The sequence below is a fragment of the Rhipicephalus sanguineus genome, chromosome 1 (genome assembly GCF_013339695.2).
Source record: "Rhipicephalus sanguineus isolate Rsan-2018 chromosome 1, BIME_Rsan_1.4, whole genome shotgun sequence".
Classification (NCBI taxonomy): Eukaryota; Metazoa; Arthropoda; class Arachnida; order Ixodida; family Ixodidae; genus Rhipicephalus; species Rhipicephalus sanguineus.
The window spans coordinates 88,908,916-88,927,042 of record NC_051176.1 but is presented as its reverse complement, the minus strand read 5'-3'; the positions used below and the strand labels follow the sequence as shown (position 1 = coordinate 88,927,042).

Genomic DNA, 18,127 nt, shown 5'->3' with positions numbered 1-18,127 from the left:
GATCGTAGGCGCTGCAAGCTTCGTGCACCTCACCTGTATTTGCACTGCCTCCGTGATCAACAGGCGCCGATGCCACGTGATGACGTCATCATGTGAGGTCACGTTATGTGACGTCATACTAATGGCACAAATTTTGCCGATCTGTGACGTAATAATGACATGATACAGCGACGTCATAACGTCATGATTTATTGCAGCACTCGTGTGGACGCCGACGGTCAGTCTTCGGGTTTGATGCTACAGTATTTCGAAAGCGGCCGGATCAATACACTCGCTCTGTTGGGAGCCTTGAGCGAGATCTAGGATTTTTGGATGATGGGCCGATGAAAATTCTAGGGTTTTACCTGTCAAAAACCACGATACGATTGTGAGGCATGCTGTTGTGGTGGACTCCGGATTAATTCTGATCACCTGGGGTTCTTTTACGTGCGCATAACTTAAGTGCACGGGTTTTTTTTTTTTTTGCAATTTCGTCTCAATCTAAATGTTGCCGCCGTGGCTGGCAATTGAACCCGCGTTCCCTGTCTTAGCAGCGCCACAGCTTCGCCGTTAAGCTGCTACTTCGTACGAAGTGCCTATGTATGCCAGAAGCGTATAGTGAATAATAGAGTCCTCCGTTTCCATAAAAATGAAGGAAAGGTTAATCACCTGCGCAGCATCAGGCGTGTGTATTACCACGACAGGAACGACGCCCAGGTACGCCTTGAACGTCATGCCTTCGTAATCCTTGGACAGATCTTTGATGACGTTGAAGATAACTGCAAGCGATGAAGAATAGTTGTGTGGCCCAAAGTTAGGCTGCGTAACAAACAGATGAAAGCATGAGCCCGAAAGCCAAGGCACAGCAATGTTGTAATTCCGAATGCATACAGCTTCGGATTCGTGCACGTTTCTTGTCATCAGTAAGCACCCGAGCAGCCAATTGCGTTGGAACCTCATATGAGGTCGAAATAACCGGATATTTCTGTTCCTTGTCTTTACATAAGTGAATTCCTTGGACCCCTACACCCTAAAAATATTTAGTGACAAGCCTCCGAGTGGCCCTTAAAACGATTTATTGTAGTAACTACAATATCGCTAAGATAGATTTACCAGCGCAAAAAGACGAAACACTAAAGAAGGAACACACAAAGATGGTGCACACACACACTGTGTGTGTTCCTTCGTAAGTGTTTCGTCTTTTTGCGCTGGTAAATCTATGTTAATCACGAACCAACTCGACCGAGCAGCAGTTTTACAATATCGCATTTGTATCCCAGGAAGCGTTTGTGTTTTGAGGTCACAATGCAAAAAGGTAGCCGTCACTCGACTGTTTTGCCGCCACATGTCTCATGTGGCAGGTAACAGACCTCAGTGTGCCGAATTTTCCACGCTATTGCGACGTCCATTTTCCGTCGTCGACGTTAATCATTCATCCATAGACCAGCCCTGAATTCATCCCCAGTTTCGCCAACGCCATATCACGAAGAAGAGAGTTTTGTCGGCGAGGCCGCTACTGAGAATCGAACACATCCCACTGCAGAAATGTTCATTAGGGTTGGGCACCATCGTACTAGACAGTTCTTTTTCTCTCTTTAACGGTGCTTACTACAATACCAAAAGTACCAAGAACAACTATAGAATCCCTTTATAAGCAACCTGTGAACAAACGATTAATAAATTGACTAATTACAAGCTGCACTACGAAATGACGCCACCATCTGCTGACGTCCACTGTTATACAACGTAGAGCACGGCAGAAGTTCAGGTGAATAAGGGGGCTTGAAGAGATAATAACCCATGTCGCTAGAGCAAACATTTCGACACGCTGTATTGACAGGACAAGGCAAAATCGCTTGTTGAAGCGTTAGCTCCGGCGACACGCCATGTTCAATGAATTTACAGCAGGAGCTGTTATGGTCGAGGTTTGCCGTGTGTCGTAGATATAAAATTATCATGACCATGAAACGGCACGCGCTCTCTTCGTCCTCCTTTGCTTCGCTCCCAGAACACGTGAACCGATTTGTCCGGCGCGGGGTGCGGTAGCTCTCATGGACTAGAGAACGAGTACAGAGAGAGAGAAAGAAAGAGAGAGAGAAAGTAAGAAATTCTTGGCGAAAACATTTTTCTGGTGAGGCGAGATTGAAACCCGCGCACCCACGACACGAAGGCGAGCGTCGTAACCACTGGGCTCTCCAGGCACGTTAGCAGAGCATACCATAGCCTTGTATAGTATAGTATAGTATAGTATAGTATAGTATAGTATAGTATAGTATAGTATAGTATAGTTAGGGTTGTTCGTTTTCGGGTTTTATATTTTTTCAAATTCGGGGGGTAAAAATCGGGCGGTATTTTTCAAACTGATATTCGGGGAAAAATCGGTTTTTTTGCGAAACCATTCCTTACTTCGGGTTTTTTCGGGTTAAATATACGGTTGTACTTATCAGAACTTACACTGAGCTTATCAAAACGTATCACGGGCTTTTTAAGTATAACACGTTAAATTTGGTGCTTCAAGCTGGTAATTGGGACAGACACCAGAGTATTATAGCAAATACAGTATACTACCCGAAATTTTGTGTTTGTTTGAAAATGAATCAGTGGTGTTTGAAAATGAATGAATCAGTAAACATTGACTCTTAGAAATTATACATTTTATTCTCGAAAATCTGGTCATCGATTTTTTACACGTCCTTGTTGACATACATTATCATCTGCATGCGCGACATGTCAGTCTCCATTCGAGATCTGTCCGGTCGTTGAACATATCTCAGCTGGGAGAAAGTTCTCTCCACATCACAGCTACCATTAGCTAGGCACAACAATGTCAGTGCAGCTTTTGCAAGCCTTGGGTAGCGAGAAGTAGAGTCATGCCAATACTCGATTAGTTCGACAGCTGGGTTTGTGGGGCTCGCTTCCAGCAAATACTGGTTGAACTCGTCATTAAGGGAATCTACATTGTCGGTTACGGACATGAACAGAGGTCGGTAGTCCTCAAATGACTGCCCCAGCAGACGCTTCTGAAACGGATCAAGGACGGCTCCCAACTTCCACAAAGTTAGCTGGTTTTCCTCTTTTTCTGAGACGTTCCGTCCAAGAGTGCAGCGCCATTTTGTGGCGAGTTTCGTGCAGAACTCTTCAGAACATGTTTTTACTAAATTAGCGCTGCGCTTGGGTAACATAGACAAAACAGCTTTGGCCTGATCGCTTTTACCGATCATCGCCGAAAGCTCCCCGACAATCTGCTGCAGCTTCACGTTTACCAGGTGATCAAAGCTGGGCATCAAAAGCTTCCCACTTTCAAGCGTTTTCTGGGCTTCCAAAAGTGGGCCGAGTGCATCTCTCATCAAGATTGCCTTCGCATAAACAACTTCTTTTTCAGAAAGTATCCCTCGAATAGCTTCCGCTTTGCTGCTATCATGCGAGCTTTCAGCAAGTTCTGTTAACGAGCTCCACATTTCTACGACTACCACAAGTGCCTTGTAGAAGCTTTGCCATCGATTCGGGACAACAGAAGGTGGCTTCTTAATGTCAGGTCCAAAGAGGCCATTAGAAGAACAAATTTCAGTGTACTTTTGGTAAAGCTTGTTAGCGTGCTTAAATAACGCTCCAAACTTGATCACTACGGATCGAACATCAGACATGCATGGTAAAGAAATGGCATGGTCAACACTCACATGAATAAGGTGTGCTATATCTTTCACATGCAAGATTTGGATCCCTTCAGCCTGACAGATTTCTCGAACCATCTTTCGCATGTACTCCGCTGAGTCTGTGGCTACTGCCACAACGTCTTTCCACGTCTTGCCAACCGTCAGGCGTGCCTTGCTAACTGCGCTGGCCACCGTGTAACTGTTCGATGCATTTACCCTGCCGACGTCGACCAGAACAACGTGCTTCTTCACGTTTTTCTGGCTATAGTAGCACAGGAGAGTGTTGATGGTAGGCACACCAGTGATGTCTGGGGATTCATCGACGATGACGCTCACTTTCACATCTCGCATATCATCGCGGATTTTCTCCATGTCCTTGTCAAAAGCTTCTTTCAGGTATTTCAGCCGAAGTCTTTGTCCTGTTGGCATGGTCTTCGCGGCCTTGCAGTATTTGCGTGCGAAGTCTCCCAGCGGTCCGTCCGCCTGGTGCATGCTTATTCCGCTGTACGCTAGGGCACGAACAAAGTCATGGATAACGCCGTCCGCTTCAGTTTCTTTCGCACGCTGTCTACAGGACATATCAAAAAGCGTCTGCTGAGACGTTCCCGCAGTCTCAGCTTCCTTGGAAGCAGTCTTGAACTTCTTATGACGAGATGACATTAGATGCTCACGAATTCGGTCGTAGGGCTTCTTCGCTGGATCGGTGACCATCTCGGTGTTGCAATATTTGCACACTAAAGTGCGGGTGCCTTCACTGTCTTTCGTTGCGATCTGGAGATCTTCATGTTCTTTACACCAGTCATCCAGTGTCTTTCGTTTTCTTCCCATCTCCACGCTGAAGTTTCCGGTGCCGCCTTATGTCCGCGACGGTGGCTTTGCGCTCACAAGACGCGCCTGGTAATGCTAAGTGAGGATGGCGATATGCGTCTCGTCTCGTGTCGCGCGAGAGACTGAGGGGCGTTCGCGCGGGGTTGGACGCTGGGGGAGGGTATGGCTGGCTTCTTCGTCGCTCAATCTCTCCCCCACCGACTGGTCACCCGTCCCTTCCGCGTGAAATTTTTGGAAGCAGGTGCACATACCCGAGACTAATCTGCAGTGGGCAAAGGGGCAGATTTCTTTGCTTTTCTTTCACCCTAAATTTGTTCACAATGTACTCGAAGCGTGGCCGGCCTCAAACGTGTTTCCCACTTTCTTCTGCAAGCATTTTTTTAGGGGGGGGGGGTGCATGTACGCTCTCACGCATGTGCGTGCAGAGGAGAGAGGGGATGTAAAGATTAGAGAGGAGAAAGGGGTGAGAAAGGAGACAGGTAGTGGTGAGAAGAGAAGGGGAAGAGCATCAACACGAGTTAGCAGCAACTCACGATTGTGCAGATCGCTACAGGGAGGTTTATTCGGGGAGAAATCGGGTTTAACCCGATTCTCCTGAAACTTGTTCGGGGTGCAAGAATCGGGTAAAATCGGGTTTTACCCGAAAACGAACAACCCTAAGTATAGTATAGTATGGTATAGTATAGCAAGGGGTGGGAAAGGAAACCGAGGGTGAGTATGAGAGATATGGGGGTGAGGAGGAGGGAAAGGAGGAGGGGAGAGTGTAAAGCATAGCACAGAAAGAAATAGAAAGAGAATAATAAAGGGAAAGAAAGGGAAGAAAGAGAGAGAATCAAAGAAAGGGATGGAAAGAAATAGAGAGAGAGAGAAAGCAATAGAAACAAAGGGGAAAAGAGAAACACAGAGGGAACGAGATAGAAAGAAAGAGGAAGCGAGGAATAGAGAGCCAAAGAAAGAAAGAGAAGAAATAGAAAGATAGAAAGATTGAGCAAGAAATACGTAGAGAGAGAAAAGAAGAAATAGAAATAAAGAAAGACAAAAAAAGAAAGCGATAGCAAGCATATCCGTGTATAGTATAGCAAGGGGTGGGATAGAGAGAGGTGAGAGGGTAAAAGCCTAGCCAAGCCAAGACCAGCTAGCTGCCCACCAGTTCTGCTGTGACCCAGCCTTGCGCGAGTAGTGCACGCTCTGCTAATTTTTTACAGTGAAAGCTGCTATGAGATCGCAACAACAACCGTTTTTGGTGCCGTAGTTGTCCGCCGCCGCCGCCGCCGGTGTCCGTAACCGCTATCGCACAAAATGAAAAAAAATTACATCATCCATGTGGGGATGCGAAGCACCACATGGGTCGACTGAAAGTTCCGTTCATCACGGGCAGCTTGCCCGATGTTAACGCGTCCTTGCAAGTGGAGCACACCATTAATTCACTGAATTTTGCTGTTGCTTTGAACTCCTTTGCAAAAAGACCCTATACAGGAATCATCTCGGTCAAGGAATCGCGTTAACATGTCATATAGCGATGTAGAAGAGTAAAATAACTTGGCGTCACACAAAGCGAATCGCGCAACTAGTGTGTGCTTTAAAGCTTCCCAGCCACTACAAAGTGCTCAGCCCTAATTCTTCATCGTCATCAGCCAAAGCATCAAGAAAGTGCACATAATGCCTTACAGATGTGTAGCAGGTACCTCGGTACCCGCTACACATCTTCTCTACCCGCTGTTCTTTTTCTCTCTTCACTACCCGCTGCGGTAGAGAATAACTTTGTTGCAAGGAATATTCTAGAAAGAAAAGCAAAAAATCAAGCCTTTAAGTTGTTAGAACGTCTAGGTCTTGAACGTCTTGCTGAGAACGTACGGCAGACAACACGTTGTCGCCTTGACCTATTCTTCAGTGCCAGAACTCATAAAGCGGATGTTGATGATGAAATGAACTTTATTTGGTCCTGGAGAACCCCGATCAGACAACCCCCGAAGGGGGGTCCGCCGCAGTTGCTGGCCGCATCCACGCCGGTACAGGAAGACCGTGGCCCTCAGCCCGTTCGCAGGCCTCCTGGACTGCCGACAGCTGGACTGAGAGCTCGCGGCTTTTAAGAGCCCTCTCCCAGTCCTCTTCTGTGCTGAACTTTGAGCTAAGTAACGCCGGGAACTGCCAGAGCATATCAGCGAGTGTGCAATTATCCGCCCCACAGCTAGGGCATCCTGGATTTATGTCTTCAGCAATGTGACTAAACTTGCTGCGAGACGGGAAGGAACCTGCCTGCGGCATCCGGAGAATTGACGACTGCGGCCTAGTAAGCTTGGAATGCGGGAGGGGGTATCGCCGCCTTGACAGTTGATAGTGCGAAGTAACTTCGTTGAAGGTGTCAAGTGGATCCCTGAAGCTCTCCATGAACCCGCCTCCGGACCCGCCCGGACCGCCGCGGCACGTGATTTCTCGCGCACGGTTATGGGCAAGTTCGTTGACGTTGGAAACGGTTGGATGAACCCCTGAGCCCTTGTGGGCCGGGAACCAGGTAATTGTGTGAAAGCCTCCTACACCCCTCGAACTGAGAATAGCGGCAGCCTCTCTTGAGACCACACCCGAAGCGTAGGCCCGGGGGGCAGCCCTAGAGTTGGTGAATATCTCAGGACGCGAAGGGTCCTTCATCGCTAGAACTATCGCTACCTGCTCTGCTACGGAGGCAGACACCTTCCTAACGGAAGCCGAGTTGAGTACGCGACCGCGATGATCAACAACCACGACCGCAAAGCTGTCTGAGCGGCCATACTGCGCCGCATCGACGACAGCCACCTTTCCCGGGGATTTAGCTACGAAGTCAAGCAGAGACTTGGCCCGTGCCCTTCGCCGGCCAACATTGTACCGCGGATGGACATTACGCGGGAAGGGTTCCACCTCGTATGTACCCTTCATTGTTTGTGATAAAAATATCTTCTGTTCCGCACTGCCCGTATGATGACATTCAAGCGACTGTAGGAGACGCTGCCCAGCCTTGGTGGAGGAGAGCCGCGCGACCTGAGCTAGTTTCTGTGCCTCAATCACCTCCGAGAGGGTGTTGTGCATGCCCAGGTTCATGAGCCTGTCCGTGCCGGTACTCATGGCGAGTCCTAGCCTAGCACCCTTTTAATACTTTTCCGCCTTAAAGTGTCGAGTTTATCCTCCTCGCGTTTAGACCAATTTAGAGATGATGCGACGTAATTAATATGGCTCATGAGGAACGCGTGGTAGAGCCGAAGATTACTTTCCCTCAGCCCTCCCCTGCAGTTTGAAACCCGTAAAATAAGCCGAATCATGTTCTCCGTATTGGAGGTGATGCGGGCCAAAACCTGTGTGTTTCTGCCGTTGCATTCAAGAAGCAAGCCTAATATCCGAATGCAGTTCACTCCGGGAATCGCTTGCCCGTCCCTTGTGGTTAGCGTAATCTGTACCTGATCAAGTGGTGAGTGGGGCCTCCTCCCACGCCGAACAGGTCTATAGAGAAGCAACTCCGATTTGGAGGCTGAAAGCCGAAGCCCCGTACCCTCCAGAAAACTTTCTGTGATAGACAGTGCCGACTGGAGCGCTTCCTCCACCTCAGCATCCGAACCTCCCATGCACCAGACAGTAATGTCGTCGGCATATAGGGCGTGGTTTGTATTGGATACAGTGGAAAGACGCTCCCAGAGGCCTTTCATGGCTATGTTGAACAACAGAGGCGAAATGACCGCTCCCTGCGGCGTGCCCCTCGCACCCGGGGTGAAGGTTCCCGATTTTGACTGCCCAATCTTTATGGTTGCTTTGCGGTCCCTGAGGAAGGCGCGAACATAGGCGTGGAACCTTGGTCCCAACCCCATGCTCTCGACCGCCTCCAGGATGAACTTATGTGAAATAGTATCAAACGCTTTGGCGAGATCTAGGGCCAATATTCCCCGAACATCTAGGGTTTGTCGGTCGATAATTTGCCTCTTAATCAGGAGCATCACATCCTGGGTGGACAGACCCGGCCGGAAGCCTACCATGTTGTGTGGAAAGAGCTCTTTATCCTCGACATACCGAGAGACCCTGTTGTGTACCGCATGCTCCATCACTTTCCCTACGCAAGATGTAAGGGAGATGGGACGTAGGTTCTCCTTGGCGAGTGCCTTGCCCGGCTTGGGAATGAGTACCGCCGAGGCGGTCTTCCAGGCCTCCTGCACTCGGCCTTCTGCCCAGAGGAGATTGACCTCCTCGGTTAACTTATTGATGGACTTATCATCGAGATTACGCATCAGCCTGTTCGTAATTTCGTCAGGACCCGGGGCTAAGCGACTATTAAGCGCATGAAGCACCTCTTCGATCTTAAGTTTCGTAAAGGGCGAGTCGATTTCTTCCAGCGGCCCTTCCCGGTAGTCCGGGTAATCCCAGTCCCCGAAGGGGCCAATCGGAAGGTATCGTTCTGCCAATTCCTTAAGTACAGTCGTGTCATCGACTGCACTGCTCCTCTGTGCTTGGACTAATCGGTCAATTGCCAACCTCTGATAACTTTTCGAGTTAATTTCATAGAGGAGTACCTTCAAGAGGTTCCATTTGCCTCCTGTGCGCATCTGCCCGTCTACTTTTGAGCAAACTTCATTCCACTGCTGCCTAGATAACTCCTGACTATAGCCCTCGATTTCTTTATTGAGGAGCGCTATGCGCTTACGCAGCCTCCTGTTGAGCTTCTGTGTGCGCCATCTCTCAACCAGCGATTTTTTAGCCTCCAACAAATGCGCAGGACGCGAGTCCATTGCCTCCACCTGTAGGTCAGTCTGGACCGTCTTGGTTGCGAGGAGCGCATCCTCCGCTCATCGCGAGAAGAGTTCCTCCAACGTGTCATATTGGGCCTGATCAGTTTCTAAACTCGTCCCAGTCCGTCACCTTGTACTCCTCATGTGGAGCAACCCGGGTTTCCTGCGTGACCGAGAGGATAAAGTGATCGCTTTCCAGGCTTTTCTGCAAGTTAGCCCACTGTACTACCACCGCGTTTTTGGTAAATGCCAGATTCGGAGTGGTGTCTCTCGTAACGGAATTACCCACTCTAGTGGGGAACTGAGGATCCGTGACCAGCTCCAAGGAACAGTCCGTCATAGCTTGAACAAGGTTTCTCCCCTTAACAGTGGTTTTTGGATATCCCCAGGCCTGGTGGTGGGCGTTAAAGTCCCCGACAGCTACAAGCGGCGACTTGCCCGCTAGGGTAGCCGCCTTTGCAACCACCGAGGAAAACGCCTGCTTGTGATTCCGAAGGGTGCTGTAAACATTCAGTACGAATATGCTGCACTTAAGCCAATTATTCGGGATGATTTCGATGAGCTAGGCCTCCAGAGTAGAGTTGCCTAGCGCAAGCTTGTGTTCCAAAAACGCACATTTCCTCGAAACCAAGACAGCCAGACCACGTTGCCCGTCTCCCCTAACCGATACAGATCGATAGCCGGGCAAGGCAACCGCCGCGTCAATGGTTTCCTGTAAAGCAATTACATGCGGCCTAACCGCCAATGGGGCAATGTACTGCTGGAGGGAGGCCTTACGCTTCCTAAACCCCGCGCAGTTCCACTGCCAAATGACAAACTCATTTGCGTTGGGAGCCATGACTACTACCACTGGTTTGCCGACTTCCCGGCATTTCCTTAGTTACGGGGGCCTGAGCCATTGGCATACCGGGGCACGCCGGGGAAACCAGCGAGACGGGCGTCACCGGGAAAAAAAATTTCTCGCCTAGACCAAGCCTGCTTTCTATCATTGCGACTTTACATGCTACGAAGTCAAAGCATTCCGCTTGCCGCGCTAGCGACTTTTGCAAATCCCTGATTGTTCCAAGGACGGCCGAGTCGGACACCACCGCAACCTCTCCTTCCGTACCTATCCTTCGCTTAGCCGGCCGCGGCTCTGCTGACGAAGGCCGCACCGGGGCCTGTGCTGAATTTTTGAGAGCTTCGAACTCAACCCTCATCTGTTGAAGCTGAGCTTTTAAGCTGGCGTTATCCTGAAGTAAAAATGCGATCCTAGGATCTTCCTCTTGCTCTGGCAGTGCCGCGTGCGTTACCTGTGCTGGATGCTGTGCCGGATTTGGCTTGGCTCGTTCCGCCCAGGTGGTGGGAGCCTCTTGGAAGCGCAGCCTAAAGAGGGAGCGCCCCTTGGAGCGAGGGCGCCCGCGGGAGCGAGAGCGCCCCCTGGAGTGGCTGCGGCGCTTCCCAAAAGCTGGCGAGGGAGAGCGCATTCTTGAAGGTGGTGCCACGCTGGAATCCCATGACGTCAGACCCTCCTGGGCCCGAAGGTGTTTCTTGGCGCGCTTTCTACGCTGTCTTCTTTGCCTCACCACGAAGGGGACTTGGAAACGATGCCTGCAGGACTTGTCGGCCGTTAGATGTACACCTCCGCACAAGGCACATTTCGGCTGGCATTGGTGATCTTCCGCAGGGTCGTTGACAGCACACCGACGGCACACTTTCTTCGTCGGAGTGGGGCAAACATCAGCACGATGGCCGAGAGCTCCACACCCATAACAAACGTCAGTCTTTCTCTTGTACAAAGTACACCTTAGCATGCTCGTGCCGCACTTAACATAGTTAGGTACCTTTACGCCACTGAAGAGAATTACGACTGTAGTCGTATCCTTGATGCGATGCACCTCCATGGCTTTAGGGCTTTCGGAGAAAGGAACTTGGCAGGACAAGGTGTCGTCTTTTTTGCAAAGTACGCTCTCAACTTTATGCCTCAATGATCCGTTCTTAGTAAGTCATTCTAAAAAAATGGTCAAATTTCTATCTGATGACAACCCCGGCAATGCTAAGGCCATTAGTATAGACGTTGAGAACTTATATTGTTCCCTTGAACAAGCCGAACTAATGTGCAGTGTAAAAGAAGCGGTCACTCAATATAACGACGAGTTTCAGTTTACGCAGTTCTGTGGGATGTCGCTGCAGTCGTTTCTAGAGACGTTGCTGTTTTACCTTAATAAAACGTTTGTGAAATGGGACGATAAGGTGTATGAACAAAAAGCGGGTGTATGCATAGGCCCACGGGTGGCACCGGTATTAAGTGATCTTTATTTGAGCCGTGTCAACAGAAAACTACAAGCTAACCTGAAGGAATTGGCGTGTTCCGTCTTTCGATATGTTGACGACTACCTTTTGTTTTTCTCATGTGATAACTATAGTAGAAAGGCGACTGATGTCTTGAAGATCTTTCGTGAATGTGGACTCGGGCTTAAGTTTACACTTGAGTTGATTAAGGACAACAAGCTACAGTTATTAGACTTATGCCTTTCTTTTGAAGTTAACCATGTTTGTTGGTGTTACCTTCCAAGGTCACAAAAAGCGCTCCTACCATTTTCAAAAGTTGTCAAACGGAATTGACACTCAAAAGTTGTCAGAAACGGAATTGCATTCTCTGCCCTGAAGTATGCTATTAGTAAGTCTTGTAGGCATAGTTTGGAGAGCAGTTTCTGCTCAAAGATTCAGCGGCTAAGAAATGCAGGTTTCCCGGGGTCCTTCCTGGCTAGTTGCAGTGAAAGGCTGTTGAAATGGGTTAAGAGGCAAAATCGCCCCGACACCAGTGGTGAAAAGAAAAAATACGATAAGGTATCGGTTTTGCCTTATGTCCACAAACTTTCCCACGGCCTGAGCTATGTTGGCAAGGGATATGGTATGAACACGGTGTTTTCTGCTCCAAAAAAAACTATCTAGGATCTGCCCTCTTGTTGAGAAAAAAGATGGAGGGTAGTGAAGAGAAAACTGACGGCTGTGAAGTTAAACACGTGTCCACGTATGTACCTTGTAAGCACGGGGTTGTGTACCAAATTCCGCTTACTTGCGGCAAATCGTACTTGGGACAAAGCGACAGGTGTATTAACGTTCATTTAAAGGAACACAATCAGTCCTTGAAAAAGCCTAACACATCCCATCTAGCATCGCATTGTAATACTTGTGGCTGCTCTCCGGTCTTCGTACATGTGGAAGTGCTTTCTAGGCACAGTAGCAAAGTAACCCGTGAAGTTATCGAGGCTTTCCACATTAAAAGAATGGGAGACGGATGCGTGAGCCATCCGTCGATTTTCTCAACAGACAAGGAGTTTGCTTATCTGCTTGGCTCATGCAATATCAAGTGACATGTTTGAATTTGTTCTTAAGAATATGCACGTGTTGTTATAAAATAATTTCCTTTCCTGTCTTACTTATGCGCATGTCTGCTATGCCCTGCTTTGTTTTCCCGTTTTGTTTTTTCGAAATAAATCTTTCAGTTGCGAGAAATCGCTCGTCCTGTGCACTCTGTGTTCCTTTCGTTTTCGCCTTTAGCGCTGCATCAGTCATGCATGCATTCCAACTAACCCAGTTTTCCATTCTGCTGCTGTACCTCGCTTCTCCGCTGAATGACGAATAATGCCATAGTGGGTGCTTCTACAGTTGACAAAAATTATGATTTATGGCGTATACCCTGCAAGTGTACTTGCATCAGGTGCCCCGCTCTTGTATCAGGTGCCCCGTTCTATCAGGTGCCACGCTCTCACAGAAGCTGAGATTATATATCTACTGCATACGCGATTACATGTCTGGTGGGGGATAAGATTTTTTTGTTTTTTCTTTATGCTTATATAAGACACGTTTCTTCCATTGAACTTTCAGTTGTTAAACAGCGCTTGTGTCGTGCCCTTCCTTGAGTTTTCGTGTTCCTTTTTTGTGCTGAACATGTTGAGTGCCCCAATAGAGTTTACGACGGGCTCTACAAAAGCCGCTCTTCCAGCTTTCGCTACGACTGTGCTGCGTGTTCTGCGCAGGCCTGGCGTTTTTTTCATCTCCTCACAGAGAGCACGCTCACACAAGGGCCACCAAAAACGTGCTGTTTACATTCCGAGGGAGACTTCTTCCAAATGTTTTTCACTAGGGGTAAGGACAGCCACCTCCCTAAAAGTGTACAAGACCAGTCTGATATGATGAGAATACATTTTACCAGCGATAATAAGACAGAGACGAAGATGTACGCAGGATGATGGCTAGACAGCAACTGAAATTTTACTTCGGACGCGTGACATATGACGTTATAACAACGACCAAAAAACACCTAAATTGATTCTATCGTCACCATTACATGAAAAGCTGTGTCGCGCATGCACCCTTTAAAGAAGCTAAACTCTTTTTTGTGAGGGCGATTGAGGGTACACTTACGCACTTGTCTACCTCCCTGTGTATTGCATAGCTTTACAAATTTCTCGTCGGCTATGGTCATGTCCCCGACCCAACACCCGAGTTGCACTAAATGCTGAGACGCACGCCGACCACTTACAATGGTCAGCCCAGTGGCCACCCGCGGCAAGCGATGACGCAATAGATGACAGGCCAACAATGAGGCGGTTTGTGAAAAACATCGAACTTCGCAGGGGGCGGCAAACATCGATGCCGCAACCGTGACGCTCCGTAGTTTTTCAAAGCGCAGCTCTCAGGCGCCCGCTCCTGCGTTGAGCGTCGTACCTTGTTGGTCTCGCGTGCCTCAATCCACGCGACGGTCTTCTTTTGCCGAGGCCGGCTGGATTGCTCTGACGTGGTCTTGCACTTCCTCCAGGATCGGCCCACACTTGATCAGGCAACGGTGTCATGTGATGACGTCATCATGCGACGTCATGTTACGTGACTTCGTGATGACGCCCCAAATTTTGGTGATGCGTGACGTCATGATGACGTGACAGATGCCTGTCACGTCATCAATGCGAATTTTGGACCATCAATGCGAATTTTGGACCGCCGCCACAGGCGCCGCCGATGGTCACTTCTTTTTTTTTTATCTCACAGGATTTACGACTGTACCATACATCGCAGCAACCACTTTTGGCCCTATATTTTGATTAATCTCCCTAATATCATTATCAGCTATGTCTCCTGGAGGGCGAAGGTCTCTCTCAGTGATCTCATACCCACCCTGTCCTGCGCGAGCTGATTGCATTTTGTGCCCGCAGATTTCTTAATTTCGTCGCTCCACCTAAACCTCTGCCGTCCTTGACTGCGTTTCCCATCCCTTGCTGCCCATTCCGACGCTCTAAGTGAACATCCGTTATCTGTACTTCTCATGCTGTCACCTGGTGAGGCCCAGTTTTTTCTCTTAATATGCACTAGGATGTTGGCTACCCTGACCCACTCGACTGTCCTTCTATCTCTTAAAGTTACGCCTATCATTTTTCGTTCAATCGCACGCTGGGTGGTCCTGAGAGAGCTTCCTTCTCGAGTTTCTTTGTTATTCTCCAAGTATCTGCTCCACATGTTACAACGCAAAACACAATGGTTTTATACACTTTCCACTTTAGTAACAGTGGTAAGCTACCGGTCATGAGTTAAGAACGTCTACCGCATGCGCACCATCCCACCCTTATTCTTCACTAGGTTTCCTTGCCATGAGTAGGCTCCCCTGTTAATAATTTACCTGGCTATACATACTCTTCTACTGACTAAAGGGTCCGGTTGTCTATCACGAACTCTTCTTCCGTCGTCGGACCACCTAGCAATATCTTTCTCTTCTGCATAGTCATCTTCAACCCTGCTTTGAGGCTTTCTCTGTTTAATTCTTCAATCAGTCTTTTTCAGTTCCTCGCCGTCATTGCTGGGGAGTATGATAACGTCTGCAAACTGTAAATTGCTAAGATATTATCCGTTAACCTTTATTCCTTTATCTTCCCAATGTAGTCATTTAAGTACTTTTTTCTAGACAATCATTGAATGGCAATAGAAAGATTTTACTTCCTCGACGGTCCCCTTTCTCTATCGGGATTTTCCTGCCTCACTTTAAGAGGAGCAGAGCTGTAGAATCTCTGTATTTATTGGCAATGGTATTCACATTTCTTTCAAGTAATGCTTCTGGACGCAGTGCCTCCAGAACCGCTGGTATCACTACCGAGTCAAATGCCTTTTCGTAATCTGTGAATGCCCTGTAAAGGGGCCTTTTGTATTCGGCCTATTTTTCAATTATTTAGTTAATCGCATGAGGGTGATCCATGGTAGAGTACCCTTTGCTAAAACTAGCATGTTTTCTAGGTTAATTAAAGTCAAGTGTGGCGCTTATCTTCTTCGAGATTGTCTTTGTGAATATTTCGTGCAATGCTGAACGAAGGTTGAACGGTCAGCAGTTCTTCATGTCTTTCACTTCTCACTTTTCGTGCATTAGTATAATAATGGCGTCTTCCCAGCTTGCTGGTACTCTTGCATTTTTAAAACGTAATGTGTAGACTGTCGCAAGGTTCTTAAACATCAAACGTCACCCATGTCTGATGACATCAGTTGTTATGCTGTCTTCTCCGGCCGCTTTTCCGCGGGACACGCCTTGTGGCGTCTTTCTAACCTCAGCGATAGTTACGCGTGGGACTAAGGTGTCATGTTCGATATTGCTTTCGCTCAAAGTAGGACGATTTATATTCGATCTGCACAGCTGAGAGTAAACGTCCTCAACCACCTTCACTATGTTAATAGAATTGTTAACAATATTGTCCTGCTTATCTTTGACGACATGCATTATGGTCCTTCCCACACAGAGTTTTCTTTTTGCTACCTGGATGCTGCCGCCCTCTCTTTCTGCTGTTTCTATCGCTTTGGCGGTATAGTTTCGTGCGTCACTTAGTTTACTTTCGTTGGTCAGTTTTGACAGATCTGCAAATTTTGCTTTATTTAAGGTACTTACCATTATCTGTTGTCGTTTCTTTAATGTATTCAGCGATATGAGAGAGCTTCCTTAATTCTGGTCTTGGTGATTAACCTCCAATTTCAAGTGCTGCTTCAGAAATTGCTTTAGTGACGGTTACGCCCTCATTTTTCGTCTATTTCTAAAGCATTGTACTTGTTCTCAGAAGCAATCATGAATACCTCTGCTTTTAACTTGATTACATCTAAAGAGGCCTGTTGCAGCTACTATATTTGTTCTGGCTCTATTTAAGCTGAGTGGTGAGCACCCACTCACCATCTTAAGATCCCTGTTTTTTATCATGGTTACTACTTCTATGTCCTGTATTATGCTTGGATCCCTGCACAACATGAAATCTAATTCCTTTTCTGTTTGTCCGTTAGGGCTTTTCCATGTTCAATTCCTATTTATACGTTATATGTCCTTTTTTAAAGAAGGTGTTCATGTGCGGACACGATTTAGTTCTGAAAATTCCACTAACGTCCCTCCTCTATTATTCCTAGAGTTTATACCACAGTTACCGATTGCTTCTTCTTCTTTCTGTTTTCTTCCTACTTTCGCATTGAAGTCGCCCGTGACAATGGTGTGCTGAGTTCGTACCTTTTGCATTGCTAATTCCGCATCCTTATAAAATTTGTCTACTTTCTCGTCATCCTGTCTGGACTTTGGAGCATACCCTTGTGTTATTTTTAGTGTATATCTCCTTCTTAGTTTTAACATGACCCCTGCTACCCTTTGACTGATGCCGTATATTCTTCAACATTTCCGGCATTATCTCTGTGGATTATGAATCCCACTCCAAAACCCTTAACATGGCCTCGAAAACACTCCTCAAGCGTGAAGAGACGTACGCTTTTTCCTCTGCATTTGAATCACCGGTGGTTTCAACATTAGTTTACACGCGCCAATTAATTTTAAAAGTGGTGCAAGGAAAATTTATGTGAGATACGTCAGACAGGTTGCGCGTTGTCCTGCCATACTACGGAAACAGAAAATATGACAGTTTTACACAAGTTCTCGCAACTGTTTAACTGGTTACGCTGACAAGCCAATATCACCATGAAAACAGGCAGAAGAAAGTGAAATAAACAGGATGCACCAAAATAAGATTGATTCTAAGGTCTTCAAATAATAAGTATAGCGCAGTCTTGAAACAAAATGACACAAGCTTCTGGCTTGTGCGATTTTTTTTTTCACGCCAGCAACATATATTTGATGTAAATAAGTAAATATATCCTTGAGACATCCAGTGGGCCCGCGAAGTGGCATTGAGACAAGGTATCGACGTGTCGTCGTAGGAGACATGAGCCCGGGTCTCTGAAACCTGGAGAACCTCTCAATAAAGCTATTTCTATCCATATCCTGATTAGCCATGGTAAAAATACTAAAGTCTATCCATGTTCAATGTGGTCTACTGTTACAAGAAGCTGTGATAGCGCGTGCGATTTTTTTTTTCTCTGGCAAGTGTACAATTCCTCGGCGGTTACAGCAAAAGAATGCTGTTTTTGACGTAAGTGGGGCTCAGAGTGAAAGGAATTACTAAAGCATGCTGTGTATTTCCAATTTTAAAAGGGCTGTTGGTCATTAGACGACCGCATTCGCTATTCCAGCCACTTTTGACGCGATTGGTAAGGCTGGAAATTCAAGCTGTATAGACACAGTTTCAGGGTTCACGACGCGTTGCGGACAAAACTAGGTAGATTTTATTCCTGTATTAAGTACTTACAAGGAAGACAACAAAATTTTCTAGCAGCGTTCTTCCTGAAGAGTGGGGTTATATTAGAAAAGTGGCCATATTCGTATGACGTCAGAGCGGCTTATTATTACTAACTGTGCAACAGCGGACAGGCAACTGAGCGCTCCAGAGTGACACTTTTTGTATCACACCGCGACAATGCTTAATGATTTTACTGCGATTCTCAGACACTGTAATGCACACTCCCAGACAATCATATATTACTTGCTTACGTTCGAATTTCTACGACATGAACGATGATGAGTGCAGTGCTGTGCTAGAAGTA

The 18,127-nt window shown here is 47.3% G+C and overlaps 1 protein-coding gene across 1 annotated transcript in view; it reads right to left on the bottom strand.

The window, feature by feature from the left end:
• LOC119393687 (cytochrome P450 4V2) overlaps positions 1 to 18,127 on the bottom strand; it is a 174,188-nt gene that overhangs the window by 152,406 nt on the left and 3,655 nt on the right. Inside the window, exon 2 of the mRNA XM_049415066.1 lies at positions 649 to 758. Within this exon, the coding sequence (XP_049271023.1) occupies positions 649 to 758 (110 nt within the window). The remainder of the gene's footprint in view (positions 1 to 648; positions 759 to 18,127) is intronic.